This window comes from Manis javanica, chromosome 4 (assembly GCF_040802235.1).
Source record: "Manis javanica isolate MJ-LG chromosome 4, MJ_LKY, whole genome shotgun sequence".
In the NCBI taxonomy this organism is placed as follows: Eukaryota; Metazoa; Chordata; class Mammalia; order Pholidota; family Manidae; genus Manis; species Manis javanica.
In genome coordinates, this window is record NC_133159.1 from 96,357,372 (window position 1) to 96,376,769 (window position 19,398).

At 37.7% G+C, this 19,398-nt stretch overlaps 1 protein-coding gene across 4 annotated transcripts in view; it reads right to left on the reverse strand.

The window, feature by feature from the left end:
- LRIG2 (leucine rich repeats and immunoglobulin like domains 2) overlaps positions 1-19,398 on the reverse strand; it is a 69,361-nt gene that overhangs the window by 15,871 nt on the left and 34,092 nt on the right. For all 4 annotated transcript variants that reach the window (XM_017663628.3, XM_037005369.2, XM_073234407.1 and 1 more), the window contains 10 exons: positions 12,855-12,920; positions 11,307-11,381; positions 11,010-11,144; positions 10,321-10,464; positions 10,059-10,202; positions 9,430-9,573; positions 9,082-9,225; positions 4,163-4,243; positions 3,386-3,457; positions 3,179-3,247 (listed from right to left, as the gene is read on the reverse strand). In XM_017663628.3, the coding sequence (XP_017519117.3) occupies positions 3,179-3,247; positions 3,386-3,457; positions 4,163-4,243; positions 9,082-9,225; positions 9,430-9,573; positions 10,059-10,202; positions 10,321-10,464; positions 11,010-11,144; positions 11,307-11,381; positions 12,855-12,920 (1,074 nt within the window). The remainder of the gene's footprint in view (positions 1-3,178; positions 3,248-3,385; positions 3,458-4,162; positions 4,244-9,081; positions 9,226-9,429; positions 9,574-10,058; positions 10,203-10,320; positions 10,465-11,009; positions 11,145-11,306; positions 11,382-12,854; positions 12,921-19,398) is intronic.

The following is a 19,398-nucleotide window of genomic DNA, read 5'->3' on the forward strand; positions in this document are numbered from 1 at the left end:
AAAGAAGTTTCAGTCTTTAAAGGTATCTCAAAAGCCATATTTTATTAAAGGTGATTAAATGGGCCCAAAGTTACTGTTTGCATTTAAAAATTCTTTTGTTATATTCATTCATTCAGAGAGGAATATTTGAGTCTACTATATGCCAGACACTGTTCTAAGCTCTAGGGATAGAGCCCTCACAAAGCTTACATATTTAGAGCCAAGGAATAAACAAATAAATGAAAGGATAATGTCAGAAAGTAAGTGCTATCAAGAAAAACAAAGCCAGGTAAAAAAATAGAGAGATAGCAGCTACCAGTTCAGACAGAGTGGGCAGAGAAAGATTCTCTGAAGACATGGGACTTGGGCAAAGACCTGAAAAAAGCGAGAGCAAATCATGCGAGACCTGAGGTTAAGTGTGGCAGACAGGAAACTGCACGAAAGCCTGGAGGCAGATACGCTTGGTGTCCCCAAGGAAAAGCGAGAAGGCCACGGGGCTAAAGCAGTGAGTGAGGGGAGAGAGAGTACTGTATGAGGTCAGAGAGTGGGGCAGGGGCCCCCGGCCATGCGGTGATTTATAAACTAAGGAAAACTTGAATTATTTTTTCCTTGTGTGTGATGGAAAGCCACTGCAGAGTTAAGAAGAGAAGACTGATGTGGTCTGACTTATGCTTTCTTAGGTGTAATACAGGCTGGATGCATGAGACTTGGGACTCATATTCTAATTCCATGATTTACTTTAAGCCAGATACTGAATGTCTTTAAAAACTGAGTTTCCATTTCTAGAAAAATGGGATTGAGCATGCCTACCTCAAAAAAATTTTTAAATAAAGCATTTAGCACAGTGCCTGGCCATAGATATCACTGAATTCACATTAGTTCCCTTCACTTGTACTTCTTTTCCATCTTTTCACCCTTCACACACTAACCAACCCTGCCCACAAAGCCTACTAGGGTACCCTACATTCTCTCAGCAAGTGTGTGGATATACCAAAATATTAATAGTGCTTGTCTTTGAGTAGTTAGAATTTGGCATCTTTCTCTTCCTCTTGATTTAACTGTATTTTCTAACTTTTCTACCATGATTATGCAATTTTAATGCAAAATATTTTTAAATTAATATGCAACTCTCCAACCAACATTTATGCAAAGCACCGTGGATTTCAACAAGTATAGAGATTTTAATAAATATTCATGTAAAAATTATAAATGTCTTAGATTTAAAGTAACCAAAAGCAATCAAAACTTCTCAGTAAGTCAAATTTGAGTTCTGCATTAGCAGTTTATTCAAATCAACTCCCAAATTACTAAATGACTCTGAAGAATGAAAACACAATATTTTCTTTCATCTACTAGCTAAACTGCATTTTAACCTGAATTCTCATTACAAGGGTCAAAGCTTTCTTGTTGGCCCTCAGACTGTCACAGGCCCAAAAAAAGTAATATTGACAGGCAGTAAGCTGTGCCCTTACATGTTAAACCAAGCCTAGGAGAAATACCTCAACAGACCCTCCAACCCTCCCCCGCAAAAAAGTCACTATAAATCTGCTAGAAAATAATTAATGCTGATTTACATAACATTTCACTTTTATTATTTTATTATTTATCTTCTATTTATTCAACTTTTACTATGTACCAGGCTCTGTGCTGAGCATCTCTCAAAACCCTCCAAAGTTTCCTAATGTATTTAGAGCGGAAAAAATCCTAACTCCTCATGGCTTATTAGGCCTTACATGATCTGGCTCCTGCTTAACTCTCTGTGACCTCATCCCCTACCAGTCTTCTCCTCACTCTTCCAGCCATACCAGGGTCTTTGCTATTCTTCAAGCACCAGAGCATGTGCCTACCTCAGGGCCTTTCCACTTGCTCCTCCCTGTGCCTGGAATGCTCTTCATTCAGTACTCAGCAGTTTGCCATTTCACTTCATTAAGGTACTGGCTCAAATGCTGTCATCTTCAGAAAAGCCTTTCCTCAATAATTTATCTAAAATAGTAACCACTATCACTCTCCATACCTTTGATCCAGTTTATTTTTTATTCAGAACATTTATCACCTGACAAGATGCTATGTTTACTGGTTTAGTGTCTTCCTTACTAGGTTTACTGTAAGATGCTGTTAAGGACGAGACTTTGTCTTGGTTCACTGCTGTGTTTTTAGCACCTAAAACAGCACCTTACATAGCAGATGCCATAAGTATTCCTCAAACAAACAAATCATCTTATTCTATCCACCAACTCTGAGGGATGTGCTAGTCCCAATGTCACAGTTTATAAAGAATGGAGCACAAATTTGAACTAATGACAGTTTGAACTCATACACTTTCAGTGTATCTCAAACTATCTGTGGTGAAGGACCAGTTTTCAAAATTTCCACTCTGTCGTAAACCAGTACTTTAATAGAATTCAACGAAAGTGTCACAGTAATGTCAAATTGTTTGATAAGTTTCTAAATGCTTATTCTGATTTTCCATCCTCATCTTGTCATGCCAGTTTTGGTACACAGACTGTCCTTTCAGTAGCTTTCAGGCAAGACAAGATAAATTGTTACTAACAGCCCACTGATTCCTACCACTGGCTGAATATTTGAATCACCTGTTTAAAATTAATACCAATGCCCAACTAACCACTCCTCCCCGCTGAGAAATTTATAAACCAGTAAGAGCAATTTTTAAAAATTCATGAATGAAAAAGGATATAGTATGTATTTTTTTCTATGCAGCTATTGAACAGATTTTACACATTTTAGGAGTTTGAACAAACATTCAGAGGCATCCTCTCTGACCACTATCTTGAAAGTGCTAGATAATCTCCAAAATATTATAGAATGCCTTAATTCTAACTCACCCCAAGGGATAAGGACTGGAAACATATGTTTCCAATTGTCCAAAAAGAAAGAGGGGAAAAATTTTTTTAAAGGAACAGTGGAGTATACATAAAGGAAAGTAACAGTGTTAATTTTTCTTTAACTATAAACATCAGCAGCACAGACAAAACAGAAGGTCTTGGTGCTGCATATCCTGGGCTTTTCGATGATGAGGTTATTGAAATTACATCCATCCAGCCACTAAAATAACATTTTCTTTTTTCCTGCCTGAATGGAGTGCTTTTTTGGAAACATCTGAGTCACATTCATCATAGCTTAAGCCCAATAAGCATGGATAATGATCTGATAGGTGAAGAAAAGACTTAAAGTTACATACAGTTCTTTTAAGCGAGTCTGAGAAAAAGCATGCTCTTCGATAGACATTATAGCATTGTTGTTCAAATCTCTGAAATAAAAAGAAATGAGACATTACCAGTCACCATCTCTACAATTAATGTATATAAACACTTCAAATGGTCATGAAAACCTCTGCTAACAGCAAAGATTATTTATATACTTCGCAAAATGGATGCAAAATACTTACAGATGCTCAAGGGATTCAAGACCAATGAATGCTTTCTTTGTAATTGACTTAATCTGATTTCCTTGTAAGATTCTGAAACACAAACAGACCTTTCTAATAAAGCTCCCATTAAACAAAATTTAATTCATTAAATCAACCATTCACCTATAAACAGTGAAAATAAGCTTAACATGCATTTCTAAGAAACTTGAAAGCCTTTATTATTAGCCAATACAAAGCACAGAATGAAGACTCCTCCTAAGATGTTGGAGCTCAATAAGGAACCTGTGAGCAACCATCCTGATCACTGACACACTAGTCGTTTCATAAAAGAAGTAGATTATCAGAAAACTCCCGGTTTCTCCCTTCTTAGCCAAAGACCATCAGGTTAAAGAAATTTGTACAAATGTGGAGCCTTGGGGCAGTTCTCATGGGAGAAGATCTAAAATCTTGAGAGAATCCTCTCTTGCTAGATATATTACCCACATGTCTCACATGATTACAAACAGATTACTAGTTCAACTCTCGTTTCTCAGTGCATTTCTTTTACTTAAATAGAAATTCTAGTTTCGTAAGTAACTTCTTTAATGTTGTTTCAATAGAAAGTACTCTACCACACACAAAAAAAGAACCCCCCCACCCAAAACCCAAAAAACTTAATAAACACAGTTTCTTTCTTTACTGAATGAGTCATAAGGTTCATACTTTCTAGCCATAGCAATAGACATGTTTAAACATTTACAACTGATTCTTAAAAATAGACCTTTGTATACATATACAAATATTATAAATACATACAATTTAGTGAGACTTTTAAGTCCAGCAAAAGCTTCACTAGAATCTTCTATGGCCCATTGAATTTCATTGTTTCTTAAGTTTCTAGAAAAATGTCAGAGGAAGACATGTTATGTTAGTCAGCATATCCATTACAGCACTGGGCATCATCCTAGCACAGCAGCGCTAATTCAGATCCTTATTTGAACAGGTATTTATGATAATTCAACTCTTCTTTTTAAAGAATATCTGTGATAAGCACATAAGAAATGATTCTAATAAGCTAAAAATAACTGGCCTTGATAAATAAATTAAGCAACCTGCGAAGAGTATTAATCTTCCTAGCTAATAGACTCTAATTGTGTTAGCATTTTAAAAATTACTGTCATGGTCCTGCAAAAAGCAGGAGGATTTCAAGATGCAGGGGGTGTGGCCTACAAATCTCACCTCAGGCTAATGGGGTTTCTGGGTGACCCAAGCCTACCCCTGGGCCCTTAAACCTAAAATGGCTGACAGAGTAATGTCAATACAGAACTTCACAGTTCATCAGCAATTAAACACATCTGCTGGGAAGCAAGAATGGTATAACCATGTACTAGAGTGATGACTCTGTTTTCTTTAAAAGGGTAAGTATGGATCTTTTAAAATCCACTGTTCCATTCTCAGAGGAAATGCAATTGCAGCACACTATGTCCTGATGAAAGAAACACCAGTTAAAGATATTTCTTCACTTTAGCTTCCTTAAGTAGTCTCATAATAAAGTACAAAGCTTTTTCCTTTATAAGAAAAAAGGAGACAGATCAATCTTCCCATTCAGCTACATCTTTACTTGATGTGAACACTAACAAAGCTCATTTTATCCTACTAAGAAACAAACACTGAGACTGACAGCTCAGCTGTTCAGGCTACCCCCAACCCTCTGCAGTACAGCATCGCTAATTCAGTACTAACCAACATGAGTAAGAAGTGCATCTACTCAGGCAAGAGCATTGAACTAAAGACACAATTTCTCAGATCTGATCCTAATCCTGCCTTACCTGTCTCTGTGGCATTAGACAATCATTTACCCCTACAATTACTTTCCTAAACTTTAATGTGAGCATACCTCGTTTTATTGCACTTCACAGGTACTATTTTTTTCTTTTTTACAAATTGAGGGTTTGTGATAACCCTGCAACAAGCAAGTCTATCGGCACCATTTTTCCAACAGCATTTGCTTATATTGTGTCTCTGTATTACATTTTGGTAATTCTCTCAATATTTCAACCTTTTCTTTATTATAATATTTGTTATGGTGATCTGTGATCACCATCATTGATCTTTAGTGTTACTACTGGAATTGTTCTGGGGCACCATGAACCACATCCATGTAAGACAATGAACTTGATAAATGTTGCGTGCATTCTGACTACTCACAGACCGGTTCTACCCATCTCTCTCCTTCTCCTCAGGCTTTCCTATTCTCTGATACACAACAATATTGAAATCAGGCCAATTAATAACCCTACAATGGCCATTAAGTGGTCAGGTGAACGAAGAGTCCACCTGTCCCACTTTATATCAAGTTAGAAATGATTAAGCTCAGTGAGAATGGCATGTTGAAAGCTGAGAGACCACAGAAGTCAGGCCTCTTGCAACAAACAGTTAGCAAAGCTGTGAATGCAAAGAAGTTTTTCAAGGAAATTGAAAGTGTTACTCCAAGTGAACACAAGAATAATAAACAGCATAACAGCCTTATTGCTGATATGGAGACAGTTTGAGTGGTCTGGATAGATCAAACCAACCACAACATTCCCTTAAGCCAAAGCCCAATCCACAGCAAGGCCCTAACTCTCTTCAATTCTATGAAGCCTGAGAGAAGTGAGGAAGCCACAGAAGAAAAGTTTGAAGCCAGCAGAGGTTGGTTCATGGGGTTTAGAAGCCATCCCCATAACATCAAAGTGCAAGTAAAGCAGCAAGTGCTGATGTAGGAGCTGCAGCAAGTTATCCAGAAGATCTAGTTGAGATCATTAATGAAGGTAGCTGTGCTACACAACAGATTTTCAGGGTAGCCAAAACAGCCTTGTATTGGAAGAAGATGCCATCTAGGGCTTTCACAGTTAAGAGAGAAGTCAATGTCTGGCTTCAAAGGACAGGCAGACTCTTTGATTAGAGGCTAATATAGTGACTTTAAGTTGAAGCCAACGCTTATTTGCCATTCCAAAAATCCTAGGGCCTGTAAGAGTTATGCTGAATATTTGAAGCCCACTGTTTAGACCTACTTAGAGAAAAGGATTCCTTTCAAAATTTTACTGCTCACTGACAATGCACCCAAGAGCTCTGATGGACATAAACAAAGAGATTATTTTGTTTTCATGCCTGCTAATACTAAATCCACTCTGCAGGCCATGGATCAAGGAGTCATTTTAACTCTGAAGTCTTTATTATTGAAGACATTGATTTTCTAAGGCTATAGCTAAAGACAATGATTCCTCTGATGGATCTGGGCAAAGTAAAGTGAAAACCTTCTAAAAAGGATTCACCATTCTAGATACCATTCAGAACATTCATGATTTATGGAGGAGGTCAAAATATCAACATGAATAGGAATCTGGAAGAAGTTGATTCCAACCCTCAAGGCTTCAGTGGAGGAAGAAACTGAAAATGCAAATGTGGTGGAAATAGCAAGAGAACTAGACTTGGAAGTGGAGCCTGAAAATATGGCTGAAGTTGTGCAATCTCATGATTAAATGTGAAAGGACGAGGAGTTGCTTCTTATGGATGAGAAAATAAAGTGAGTTTCTTGAGATGGAATCTACTCCTAGTGAAGATGCTGTGAAGATATGACAACAAAGGATTTAGAATACTACCTAAACATAGTTGATAAAGCATTGGCAAGTTTTAAGAGGACTGACTCCAATTTTGAAAGGTTCTACTATAGATAAAATGCTATCAAACAGCATCACATGCTACAGAGAAATTGTTTGTGAAAGGAGAAGTCAACTGCTGCAGCAAACTTCATTGTTGTCTTATTTTAAGAAATGGCCACAGGCACCCCAACCTTCAGCAAGCACCAACTGATCAGTAAGCAGCCATCAACAGAGGCAAGAGCCCTCCACCAGCCAAAACATTATGACTCACTGAAAGCTCAGATAATTATTAGAATTTTTAGCAATCAAGTGTTTTTTAATTCACCCATGTACAGTATTTCTTGAGACATAATGTTATTGTACACTGAACAGACTCTAGTATAATGTAAACAGAACTTTTATATGCCCTAGGAAACCAAAAAATCCATTTAGCTTGCTTTACTGCAATATTCACTTTATTGTGGTAGTCTCAAACCAAACCCATAATACTACAAGTTATGCCTGTACTCAAATTAATAATCAGTTGTATCCTCAAAGAATCTGTTCACCATCCCCTGATTGGCCAAAAGGCTGCAGCTGCAAATGATCTAAGTTTCTGAGTTTTCACTGATCTAGTTTCACTAGAAATAATGTAGAAAAGGTATGGGGGGGAATCACTTTTAATTGAAGGAAGACTACCTCATTAAGTTAAAAAAAAAAAAAAACAAATACTCATGCATTTATACACACCTTCACAAAATTATCACTTTCTCATTGATGGCTAGGTCCAAAAGTTGGGAGCCTGCATATTTTCTGAGACCATTTATCAACTCTGAACCTGATGAGCAAAAAATCCCCTATTCAGAAACCTTAAGAATCTACAAATTCTAATTAGTCTTTTTCTCTTATTCTGCTCTATGCTTGAGATTACTATATTTCATTAAAATACCTCTTCATTGAATTATATTCCATGATCAGGGTAAAACATTCAACTTCCAGAACCATAGAATTTTAGAGGTCAAATTGGCTTTAGGAGCCATGTAATCCTATGTCCATCCTTAATTGGACAAAAAGTCCACCAAAATGACACCCAGGAAAGGCTAAGTGATTTGTTCATCTGGCAGTATGGTAAAAAGTACATGACATTTAGTATCAAACAAACTCGGGTTTGAATCTTGGCCCCAACATTTACAAGGTATGTGACCTCAAACAAATCATTTTAATCTCCTGAATATCAGCCTCCTGATGTGAAAAAGAGCAGTAATATCCTGATTCTGAAAGCACCTAACACAGCTCAGTAATTTTTTCTGTCTGAAGATATGCTGCAAATTAGTATCAGTGAACAGGTTTCTGGCCAGAGCCGCTCTGTCTTGCCAATGGGTTTCAGTCCTGGGCAAGTTCACTACGGATCAATGAGACCAAAGAAATGACAGTGGAATATTCTTGGGATGAAAGGGTTATACCCAACTTTATTCCCACGGTGGCAGGTTAATCACTAGGATCCCATCCACTGAGAGCAAGTCTGCATGCAGCAAGCCACTCTCTGCCTCTGGGCCTGTAGCCGTCTCAGTCTCTGTCCTCGGTGCTGCCGCCACTGCAGTCTTGTCTCTGCTCTCCTGTAGCCCTGCAGCCCTGCCACTCTGTCACCCAGAGCACTGGGCAGGGCTCTTTATAGTTAATAACAATGTATTGTCCACACATGTGTAGTAAGCTAGCTAACCAGGGTCAGAGGAGAATCCTGGCCACAGGAACCTTCACTTTATCCACATGCTCCCACTACACATCCTGCATCCTTTTGAATAAGACATAGTAATTCTGGTACACTACTGGTAGTTCAAGGTCAGAGGAACAGGAAAATGTGCTTTCTGGACACTAGCAACTGTGCTTTATTCCACAGTAACTGACACAGTAAGAGATGCTTTGTTGTTTAGCTAATTAACTCAATTAAAGTACAAACTGAACTTTAGAAGTAATTATGATTTTTGTATGGACACAGATACAAGACTGTCTTACCCTGACAGAACTGCAAGATATTAACATACATAAATTTGCACATTGATTATTTTGTTTAACTGCTTTAAAAAAAATTAGCAAAAAAAGGACAGATGTACTTACAGTGTCTGAAGATTAGAAAGAAACCTGAACACACCATCAGCAATATGAGTGATTCTGTTGTCCCCTAAATTCAATCTCTCCAGTAAGCTCAGACCCACAAAGGCAGATTCATCCAAGCGGGTCAACTGGTTATAGGACAAATCACTGAAAACAGGACGCATGGAAGGTAAGGAATTCATTGCATTTTAGTTCAACTCTCACATTCTTATTCTATTTACATGATAAATTTAAAGCTCTCAACAAACTTCTAATAAAATAGGATGTTATATCTCATTACTGGCCAAGGGAATGATTTACTCCATCTTGCTCTAGTCTCACAGCCTCCATGAAATGCCATCCCACACTTACAGTTCAGAGAGTCTTTGGCAGAACTCCCATGCATCAGGGCTGATTCTTTCAACAGCATTCTGGCTCATATACAGCTGCTGTAACATTCGTAAACCATACAACCACCCCTTGTTGACTTCTGTAAGGTTGTTATGCTCCAGTTCTCTGCAGAATTAAAGAAAGAAAGGAGAAAATATGTTTGCTATGAGAAGATTCTAAAAATCTTCAGTAAGCCTTATTCAGAGAAGTAAATACCTTTGCTCAACCCAAGTGAACCAACAATTCTACTCAATAAATATTTATCTTAGTTAAGATTTAGTGCTAGAAGGTAGTAAGACTAAAATATCAAATCTTTAAAATCAACACACTGAGAGGTATAGTATACTTTTCTAGATAAATTCTGATAATTTTCATCAGCCAAAAAACTAAGAGAATATAAATGTTTAAGATGAAATGTTTTTAAGAATGATAACAAAAATACCAGTTAGATAAACAGTTTACAGAGTTTTGTATACACTTATTTCACACCAGAGAAGGCAGCAAGAACTAATGTCCTTGGTATATTAAAGCAACAATCCTACCCATTTGGCTCTGAAAAGTCCCAGTCAGACTCCTTCTAATAATCTCCAATTCCAGTTCATAGTACTTACAATTCTTCCATGTTATCCAAGCCAAAAAAAGCTCCATCCTTAAGTTTGCTGATTCCATTCCGCTGCATCTTCAAAGATCTTAAGGAGTCAAGCCCTTGGAAGGTTAGACCTTCTACAACTTTAATCCTGTTTCTTTTAAGTTCCCTTTAACAAAAAGTTTTACAGTCAGAAAACTGGTTTGCTGATTTGCTCTAATAATAATTAAAAGAAAAAAAAATAGTAAAGGAAAACGATCTTCTAATCCATCTACTTAATTACTCACAAGAATTGGAGGTGAGGTAGCTTGAAGATCTTGGGTGGAATCATGCTAATTCTGTTCCGGTTTAATTTTACCACTAGTAAGGAACTCGATAAATTATCAAAGCAACCAGCCTCCAAGGTGGCTATTCTATTATTACTTAAATTCCTAAAGTGAACAAGACAATAACAAAAATTTAGTGAAACAAAAATTCTACCACCGGAAAGCTGCCAAAATCTATGACTGAGCCCCCATTCTATTATTAGCAACTGTATATAACTACGAATCATTTAAGTGCTTTGTTTCTTCAACTACAAATTACAAATAATACCTACTTCATTTGGGTTGAAACAGTATGTGTGAATATGCTTTGTAAAGTGTAAAACACTAGCACATATACTAATTACTATCATTATTATAAAGGGTATGCCATTTAAATGTTCCTATTTACCTTCTGCAAACTGCTAGTAAAATACAATCCAGAATTAAATCTCAAAAATTACTCTGGACATTTAACAATGTGTTCTGACAACAGCGCACTCTTTAAGAGGAGGAAAAAAAACAAGCAAAAAATCCTAAAAACCTAAAACCTGACCCTAAGTTTGTTTCACATAAGCATTATCAAAATCACATAACAGACATTTCTGGAAAGATAAGTATCAATGAATAAAAAAGACATACTTTAAATCTAGTTTAAACTCTATTTTACTTACAGGTATTTAAGCTGCATTCGAGGAAATGAAGATGTCTTGACTTCTGATATTATATTTGAGCTGAGGTCTAAACTCTCGAGAGCAGGGTAAAACTGAAATGCCTCTGCATTTATTGCTGGGATTACATTATGGACTCTACAAAACAAAGATTATATTGAAGCTGTTTGTCCATGATCCACTCCAGGGCACAAGGATGGTATGCAACTAGGATCAACAATAAGGGTACCCACAGCAAAAACAAAAAAACTGTGTATTATTCATAATTTAAGTAAAATACCTGAAATCTTATTTACTTACAATGAGAGTAGAGTAATATTAGAGGTTGGATCTCCAAAATAAGGGATTTCTGTTAGCTCATTATAATTCATTTTCCTGGGCAGGGGGAAAAATAGATTTAAAAGTTTAGTGAGGGAAATGTCACCACTTGAATTCTCGTTTCTGGCTAATACACATTCTTTAGGATAGGTGCCAAATTTGAAAAAAGCCTGTGACTCAGAATGAGTTAGATAAAATGTATTATACTGAGAAATTAAGAGATTTTAAGGGGAAAAGTTTTTTCATGGCATAGATCTATGATTGATACCAGTATTAGAAAGGCTGGGAAATATTTTGCACATTAAATATTTTTAATACCAGCAAGGTTGTTTAATAGTTAAGTTTATTGGCTAATTTGAGTCCTTAAACAAAGAAGGAATAATAAAAAATGAACCTATCTATATCTTCATATATGTATTTATAAATTATAAAGTAAATTCTAAAAATACACATGCATACATACACATACATATATATACATATACATATTTTTTAAATTATTCAAAGTTAGGGCAAGTTTGCTTGAGATCACAGATGAAATTTATTTGGCCATCCAGAGATGGAAACTATGATTCATTTTACAAATGACATGATATCCAATCTTAGCAGGTCTTTAAACGGATTGTCCCCAATGTTTTAAAAGCAATTTAATACAATCACATTTCATTTAACCTGGGTTTTCAAACAATCTAGAATGCAGAAAAGAAACCAGAAGCAAAAGTTAGTCTATGTAATAAAGTTCATATACTTCCCATGGATCAGGCCTTTCCTCAATGCCTAATCTTTCAATTAATAAATTGGTCGATTGTTTTTTTTAGTCCTCAACAGATTAGAAGCAATTGGTTTGGGGTACGTAAGAAGAGAATGCAGAGACAATGAGAGCACAGAAACAAGTAATCCCTGTCAGCAAGATATCAAAAAGAAAAATAGAGTATTCTGGGGGTGTTTAGCACAGAGGCAATACCAACAGTTGTACCTCTGGAAATGTCACAATGCAATAACTGATATTAATATTTTAGAGAATTCCCTCCAAAAAAAAATATACCTCAGTATTAAAGAAACACTTCACTGATGTAGAAAAACTGAATGATATTAACCACATTAGAGATGACACCAAAAATATTGTATTTCATATAAATCTACTTAAGAGACATGATGCTTCCATCTTAGATGAGTCAAGACATAAAAACTGTTTACACAACAGAGAGTTTCACTGGCTGAAACTTTGGCCAAAACAGAACATGTTTAACTCTGAAGAAAGGGGAAAAAAATCTTACTTTTGGCCCTAAGTTAGTAGAATAATATTTCTATAGTTTGCAACTTGAAATCACAAACACCCAATGGCACAATCTCCAGAGAGTTTGTGACAGTAACCAAGTTAAATGCAACAATTTAGATTTTTAAGTATCTTTTTAATTTTTTTCATCCAGTTTTTTGACAGCATTTCTGGATTAAAGATTCTCAAATTCATAACTCACCAAATCACCTCAAGGAATTTAATGTAAATTTAAATAAATAAAAATAACTTACACTTCTTGTAATGTTTGAGACTCCAAGCTGGTGTTCCAGTTAGACAACCGATTATGACTCAAGTCTCTAATGGAGAACAAATGATCATTTTTAGTGTTGGAAAGCAGACTTAGAGAAGAGAAAAACAAAACTAAGAATCATATGCCTGATCAAATGTTATTTACTCAAAATGAAGTAATGCTTATAAAGAACAAATAACTATCTAGATTTCAAAACAGCTGTTTTACTTTTTCATTTTTATGGTTATTTTTATTATTATCTAGGGAATACATTCATGTGGTTCAATAAACAAAAAGTGTAAAAGGATATAAAGCCTATAAAGCCTCCCACCCTTATCTCTGGCCATCCACTCCAGCCTTTTAAAAAGTGTAAAAGGATACAGTAAAAAGTCTTCCACCCTTTGTCTCCAGCCATTCAACAGCAAAAAATGAAAATAAACCACTTCTTGTACAGCCTGCCAGATATTTTGTACACGTATCAGCAAATTTTTATACAAATGGTAGAATAATTTACAGTACTTTGCCCCTTGCTTTTCCCACTTAACATCTTATACAGGGGCAGAGCCAAGATGGACGTGTGAGTAGAGCAGCGGAAATCTCCTCCCAAAACCACATATATTTTTGAAAATACAACAAATACAAGTCTTCCTAAAAGAGAAACCAGAAGACACAGGACAACAGCCAGACTACATCCACACCTGCGAGAACCCAGCGCCTAGCAAAGGGGGTAAGATACAAGCCACAGATCGGCGGGACCCAAGTGCCCCTCACCCCAGCTCCCAGTGGGAGGAGAGGAGTAGGAGTGGGGAGGGAGAGGGAGCCCAGGACTGCTAAACACCCAGCCCTAGCCATCTGCACCAGAGTGCAGACACAGTGCATGCGTGAGGGGCTGGAAACTAGGGAAACAGGACAGTAAGACCTGTGGGCAGGTCCCCACTGCCAGCACCCCAGGGACAAAGAAAGGCGAGTGGTTTTTGAAAGTCTTAAAGAGACAGGGACCTCACAGCCAGATGGAAGTGTCCCGGAACATTTAGCCCAGCAGCAGGGAAACCTGGGGAACTCTGGGCACCCTAACACCCTGTGCAGCAGGGCAGCTCGGAGGCCCCTCACAGAGATAAACAGCCTCCCGGCCGTTTCCCCTCCAACACAGCTCCACCAATTGCAGCAGCAGCCTGAGGCAGGCCTCACCCACAGCAACTGCGGAGCTAAACTCCAAAGCGGCCAGACAAGAATCAGAGGCCCCGTCTGCGCGCAGCTGCCCAGCACAAGCCGCTAGGAGTCGCTGTTCTCCCAGGAGAGGAAGGCCACAAACCAACAAGAAGGGACATTCTCCCAGCCGTCACTTGCCCCAGCTCCGCAAACTATCTCTATCGCCATGAAAAGGCAGAATCTGAGACAGACAAAAATCACGGAGTCAACACCTGAGAAGGAGATAGACATAACCAGTCTTCCTGAAAAAGAATTCAAAATAAAAATCATAAGCATGCTGACGGAGATGCAGGGAAATATACAACAGCTAAGGGATGACATCCAGAGGGAGATTACAGAAGTGAAACAATCTCTGGAAGCATTTATAAGCAGAATGGATAAGATGCAAGAGGCCATTGATGGAATAGAAACAAGAGAACAGGAACGCATACAAGCTGACGCAGAGAGAGATAAAAGGATCTCCAGGAATTAAGCAATATTAAGAGAACTCTGTGACCAATCCAAAAGGAACAATATCCACATTATAAGGGTACCAGAAGAAGGAGAGAGAGAAAAAGGGATAGAAAATGTCTTTGAAGAAATAATTGCTGAGAACTTCCCGAAACTGGGGGAGGACATAGTTGCTCAGACTACAGAGGCACAAAGAACTCCCGAGAGACGGGACCCAAAGAGGACAACACCAAGACACATAATAATTAACATGGCAAAGATCAAGGACAAGGACAGAGAATTAAAGGCAGCCAGAGAGAGAAAAAAGGTCACCTATGAAGGAAAACCCATCAGGCTATCATCAGACTTCTCAACAGAAACCTTACAGGCCACAAGAGAATGGCATGATATATTGAATGCAATGAAACAGAAGGGCCTTGAACCAAGGATACTGTATCCAGCACGATTATCATTTAAATATGAAGGAGTGATTAAACAATTCCCAAACAAACAAAAGTTGAGGGAATTTGCCTCCCACAAACCACCTCTACAGGGGCACTTAGAGGGACTGCTCTAGATGGGTGCATTCCTAAAAAGAGCACAGAACAAAACACCCAACATATGAAGAATGGAGAAGGAGGAATAAGAAAGGAGAGAAATAATCATCAGACTGTGTTTGTAATAGCTCAATAAGCGAGTTAGGTTAGACAGTAAGGTAGTAAACAAGCTAACCTTGAACCTTTGGTAACCACGAATCTAAAGCCTGCAATGGCAATAAGTACGTATCTTTCAATAATCACCCTAAATGTAAATGGACTGAATGCACCAATCAAAAGACACAGAGTAATAGAATGGATAAAAAGCAAGACCCATCTCTATGCTGCTTACAAGAGACTCACCTCAAACCCATGCACAGATGATTAAAAGTCAAGGGATGGAAAAAGATATTTCATGCAAACAATAGGGAGAAAAAAGTAGGTGTTGCAAAGCTAGTATCAGATAAAATAGACTTCAAAACAAAGAAAGTAACGAGATAAAGAAGGACACTACATAATGATAAAGGGCTCAGTCCAACAAAAGGATATAACCATTATAAACATATATGCACGCAATACAGGAGCACCAATATATGTGAAACAAATACTAACAGAATTAAAGGAGGAAACAGAATGCAATGCATTCATTTTTGGGAGACTTTAACACAACACTCACTCCAAAGGACAGATCCACCAGACAGAAAATAAGTAAGGACACAGAGGCACTGAACAACACACTAGAACAGATGGACCTAATAGACATCTATAGAACTCTACATCCAAAAGCAACAGGATATAGATTCTTCTCAAGTGCACATGGAACATTCTCCAGAATAGACCACATACTAGGTCACAGAAAGAGCCTCAGTAAATTCCAAAAGATTGAAATCCTACCAACCAACTTTTCAGACCACAAAGGTATAAAACGAGAAATAAATTGTACAAAGAAAGCAAAAAGGCTCACAAACACATGGAGGCTTAACAACATGCTCCTAAATAATCAATGGATCAACGACCAAATTAAAATGGAGCTCAAACAATATATGGAAACAAATAACAACAACAACACAAAACCCCAACTTCGGTGGGAAGCAGCAAAAGCAGTCTTAAGGAGGAAAGTCTATAGCAATCCAGGCATATTTAAAGAAGGAAGAACAATCACAAATGAATAGTCTAATGTCACAATTATGGAAATTGGAAAAAGAAGAACAAATGAGGCCTAAGGTCAGCAGACGGAGGGACATAATAAAGATCAGAGAAGAAATAAATAAAATGAGAAGAATAAAACAATAGAAAAAATCAATGAAACCAAGAGCTGGTTCTTCAAGAACATAAACAAAATAGATAAGCCTCTAGCCAGACTTATTAAGAGAAAAAGAGAGTCAACACACATCAACAGAATCAGAAACGAGAAAGGAAAAATCACGACGGAATCCACAGAAATACAAAGAATTATCAGAGAATACTATGAAAACCTATATGCTAACAAGCTGGAAAACCTAGGAGAAATGGACAACTTCCTAGAAAAATACAACCTTCCAAGACTGACCCAGAAACAGAAAATCTAAACAGACCAATTACCAGCAACGAAACTGAATCAGTAATCAAAAAACTACCCAAGAACAAAACCACCGGGCCAGATGGATTTACCTCGGAATTTTATCAGACATACAAAGAAGACATAATACCCATTCTCCTTAAAGTTTTCCAAAAAATAGAAGAGGACGGAATACTCCCAAACTCATTCTATGAAGCCAACATCACCCCAATACCAAAACCAGGCAAAGACCCCACCAAAAGAGAAAACTACAGACTTATATCCCTGATGAATGTAGATGCAAAAATACTCAACAAAATATTAGCAAACCAGATTCAAAAATACATCAAGAGGATCATACACCATGACCAAGTGGGACTCATCCCAGGGATGCAAGGATGGTACAACATCCGAAAATCCATCAACATCATCCAGCACATCAACAAAAAGAAAGACAAAAACCACATGATCATCTCCATAGATGCTGAAAAAGCATTCGACAAAATTCAACATTCATTCATGATAAAAACTCTCAACAAAATGGGCATAGAGGGCAAGTACCTCAACATAATAAAGGCCATATATGATAAACCCACAGCTAACATACTGAACAGCAAGAGGCTGAAAGCTTTTCCTCTGAGATTGGGAAGAAGACAGGGATGCCCACTCTCCCACTGTTATTCAACGTAGTACTGGAGGTCCTAGCCACGGCAATCAGACAAAACAAAGAAATACAAGGAATCCAGATTGGTAAAGAAGTCAAACTGTCACTATTTGCAGATGACATGATATTGTACATAAAAAAACCCTAAAGACTCCACTCCAAAACTACTAGAATTAATATCAGAATTCAGCAAAGTTGCAGGATACAAAATTAACACACAGAAATCTGTAGCTTTCCTATACACTAACAATGAACTAATAGAAAGAGAAATCAGGAAAACAATTCCATTCACAATAGCATCAAAAAGAATAAAATACCTAGGAATAAACCTAACCAAGGAAGTGAAAGACCTATACCCTGAAAACTACAAGACACTCTTAAGAGAAATTAAAGAGGTCACTAACAAATGGAAACTCATCCCATGCTCTTGGCTAGGAAGAATTAATATCATCAAAATGGCCATCCTGCCCAAAGCAATATACAGATTGGATGCAATCCCTATCAAATTACCAACAGCATTCTTCAATGAACTGGAACAAATAGTTCACAAATTCACATGGAACCGCCAAAGACCCTGAATAGCCAAAGCAATCCTGAAAAGGAAGAATAAAGTGGGGGGGGATCTCGCTCCCCAACTTCAAGCTCTACTACAAAGCCACAGTAATCAAGACAGTTTAATACTGGCACAAGAACAGAGCCACAGACCAGTGGAACAGAAAAGAGACTCCAGACATTAACCCAAACATATATGGCCCATTAATATACAATAAAGGAGCCATGGACATAAAATGGGGAAATGACAGTCTCTTCAACAGATGGTGCTGGCAAAACTGGACAGCTACACGTAGAAGAATGAAACTGGATCACTGTCTAACCCCATACACAAAAGTAAACTCCGAATGGATCAAAGACCTGAACATAAGTCATAAAACCATAAAACTCTTAGAAAAAAACATAGGCAAAAACCTCATGGACATAAACATGAGTGACTTCTTCATGAACTTACCTCCCCGGGCAAGGGAAACAAAGGCAAAAATGAACAAGTGGGACTATATCAAGCTAAAAAGCTTCTGTACAGAAAAGGACACCATCAATAGAACAAAAAGGCATCCTACAGTATGGGAGAATATATTCATAAATGACATATCCAATAAAGGATTGACATCCAAAATATATAAAGAGCTCACACACCTCAACAAACAAAAAGGAAATAATCCAATTAAAAAATGGGCAGAGGAGCTGAACAGACAGTTCTCTAAAGAAGAAATCCAGATGGCCAACAGACAGATGAAAAGATGCTCCACATTGCTAATCATCAGAGAAATGCAAATTAAAACTACAATGAGATATCACCTCACACCAGTAAGGATCGCCATCATCGAAAAGACAAACAACAACAAATGTTGGCGAGGTTGTGGAGAAAGGGGAACCCTCCTACACTGCTGGTGGGAATGTAAATTAGTTCAACCATTGTGGAAAGCAGTATGGAGGTTCCTCAGAATGCTCAAAATAGAAATACCATTTGACCCAGGAATTTCACTTCTAGGAATTTACCCTAAGAATGAAGCACTCCAGTTTGAAAAAGACAGATGCAACCCTATGTTTATCACTGCACTGTTTACAATAGCCAAGATATGGAAGCAACCTAAATGTCCATCAGTAGATGAATGGATAAAGAAGATGTGGTACATATACACAATGGAATATTACTCAGCCATAAGAAAAAAACAGATCCTACCATTCGCAACAACATGGATGGAGCTAGAGGGTATTATGCTCAGTGAAATAAGCCAGGCGGAGAACGACAAGTACCAAATGATTTCCACATACCAAATATATGTGGAGTATAAGAACAAAGGAAAACTGAAGGAACAAAACAGCAGCAGAATCACAGAACCCAAGAATGGACTAATAGTTACCAAAGGGAAAGGAACTGGGGAGGATGGGTGGGAAGGGAGGGATAAGGGCAGGGAAAAAGAAAGAGGGCATTACGATTAGCATGTATAGTGCGTGGAGGGCACGGGAGAGCTGTGCAACACAGAGAAGACAAGTAGTGATTTTACAGCATCTTACTACGCAGATGGACAGTGACTGTGAAGGGGTATGTGGGGGGGACTTGATGAAGGGGGGAGCCTAGTAAACATAATGTTCTTCATGTAATTGTAGATTA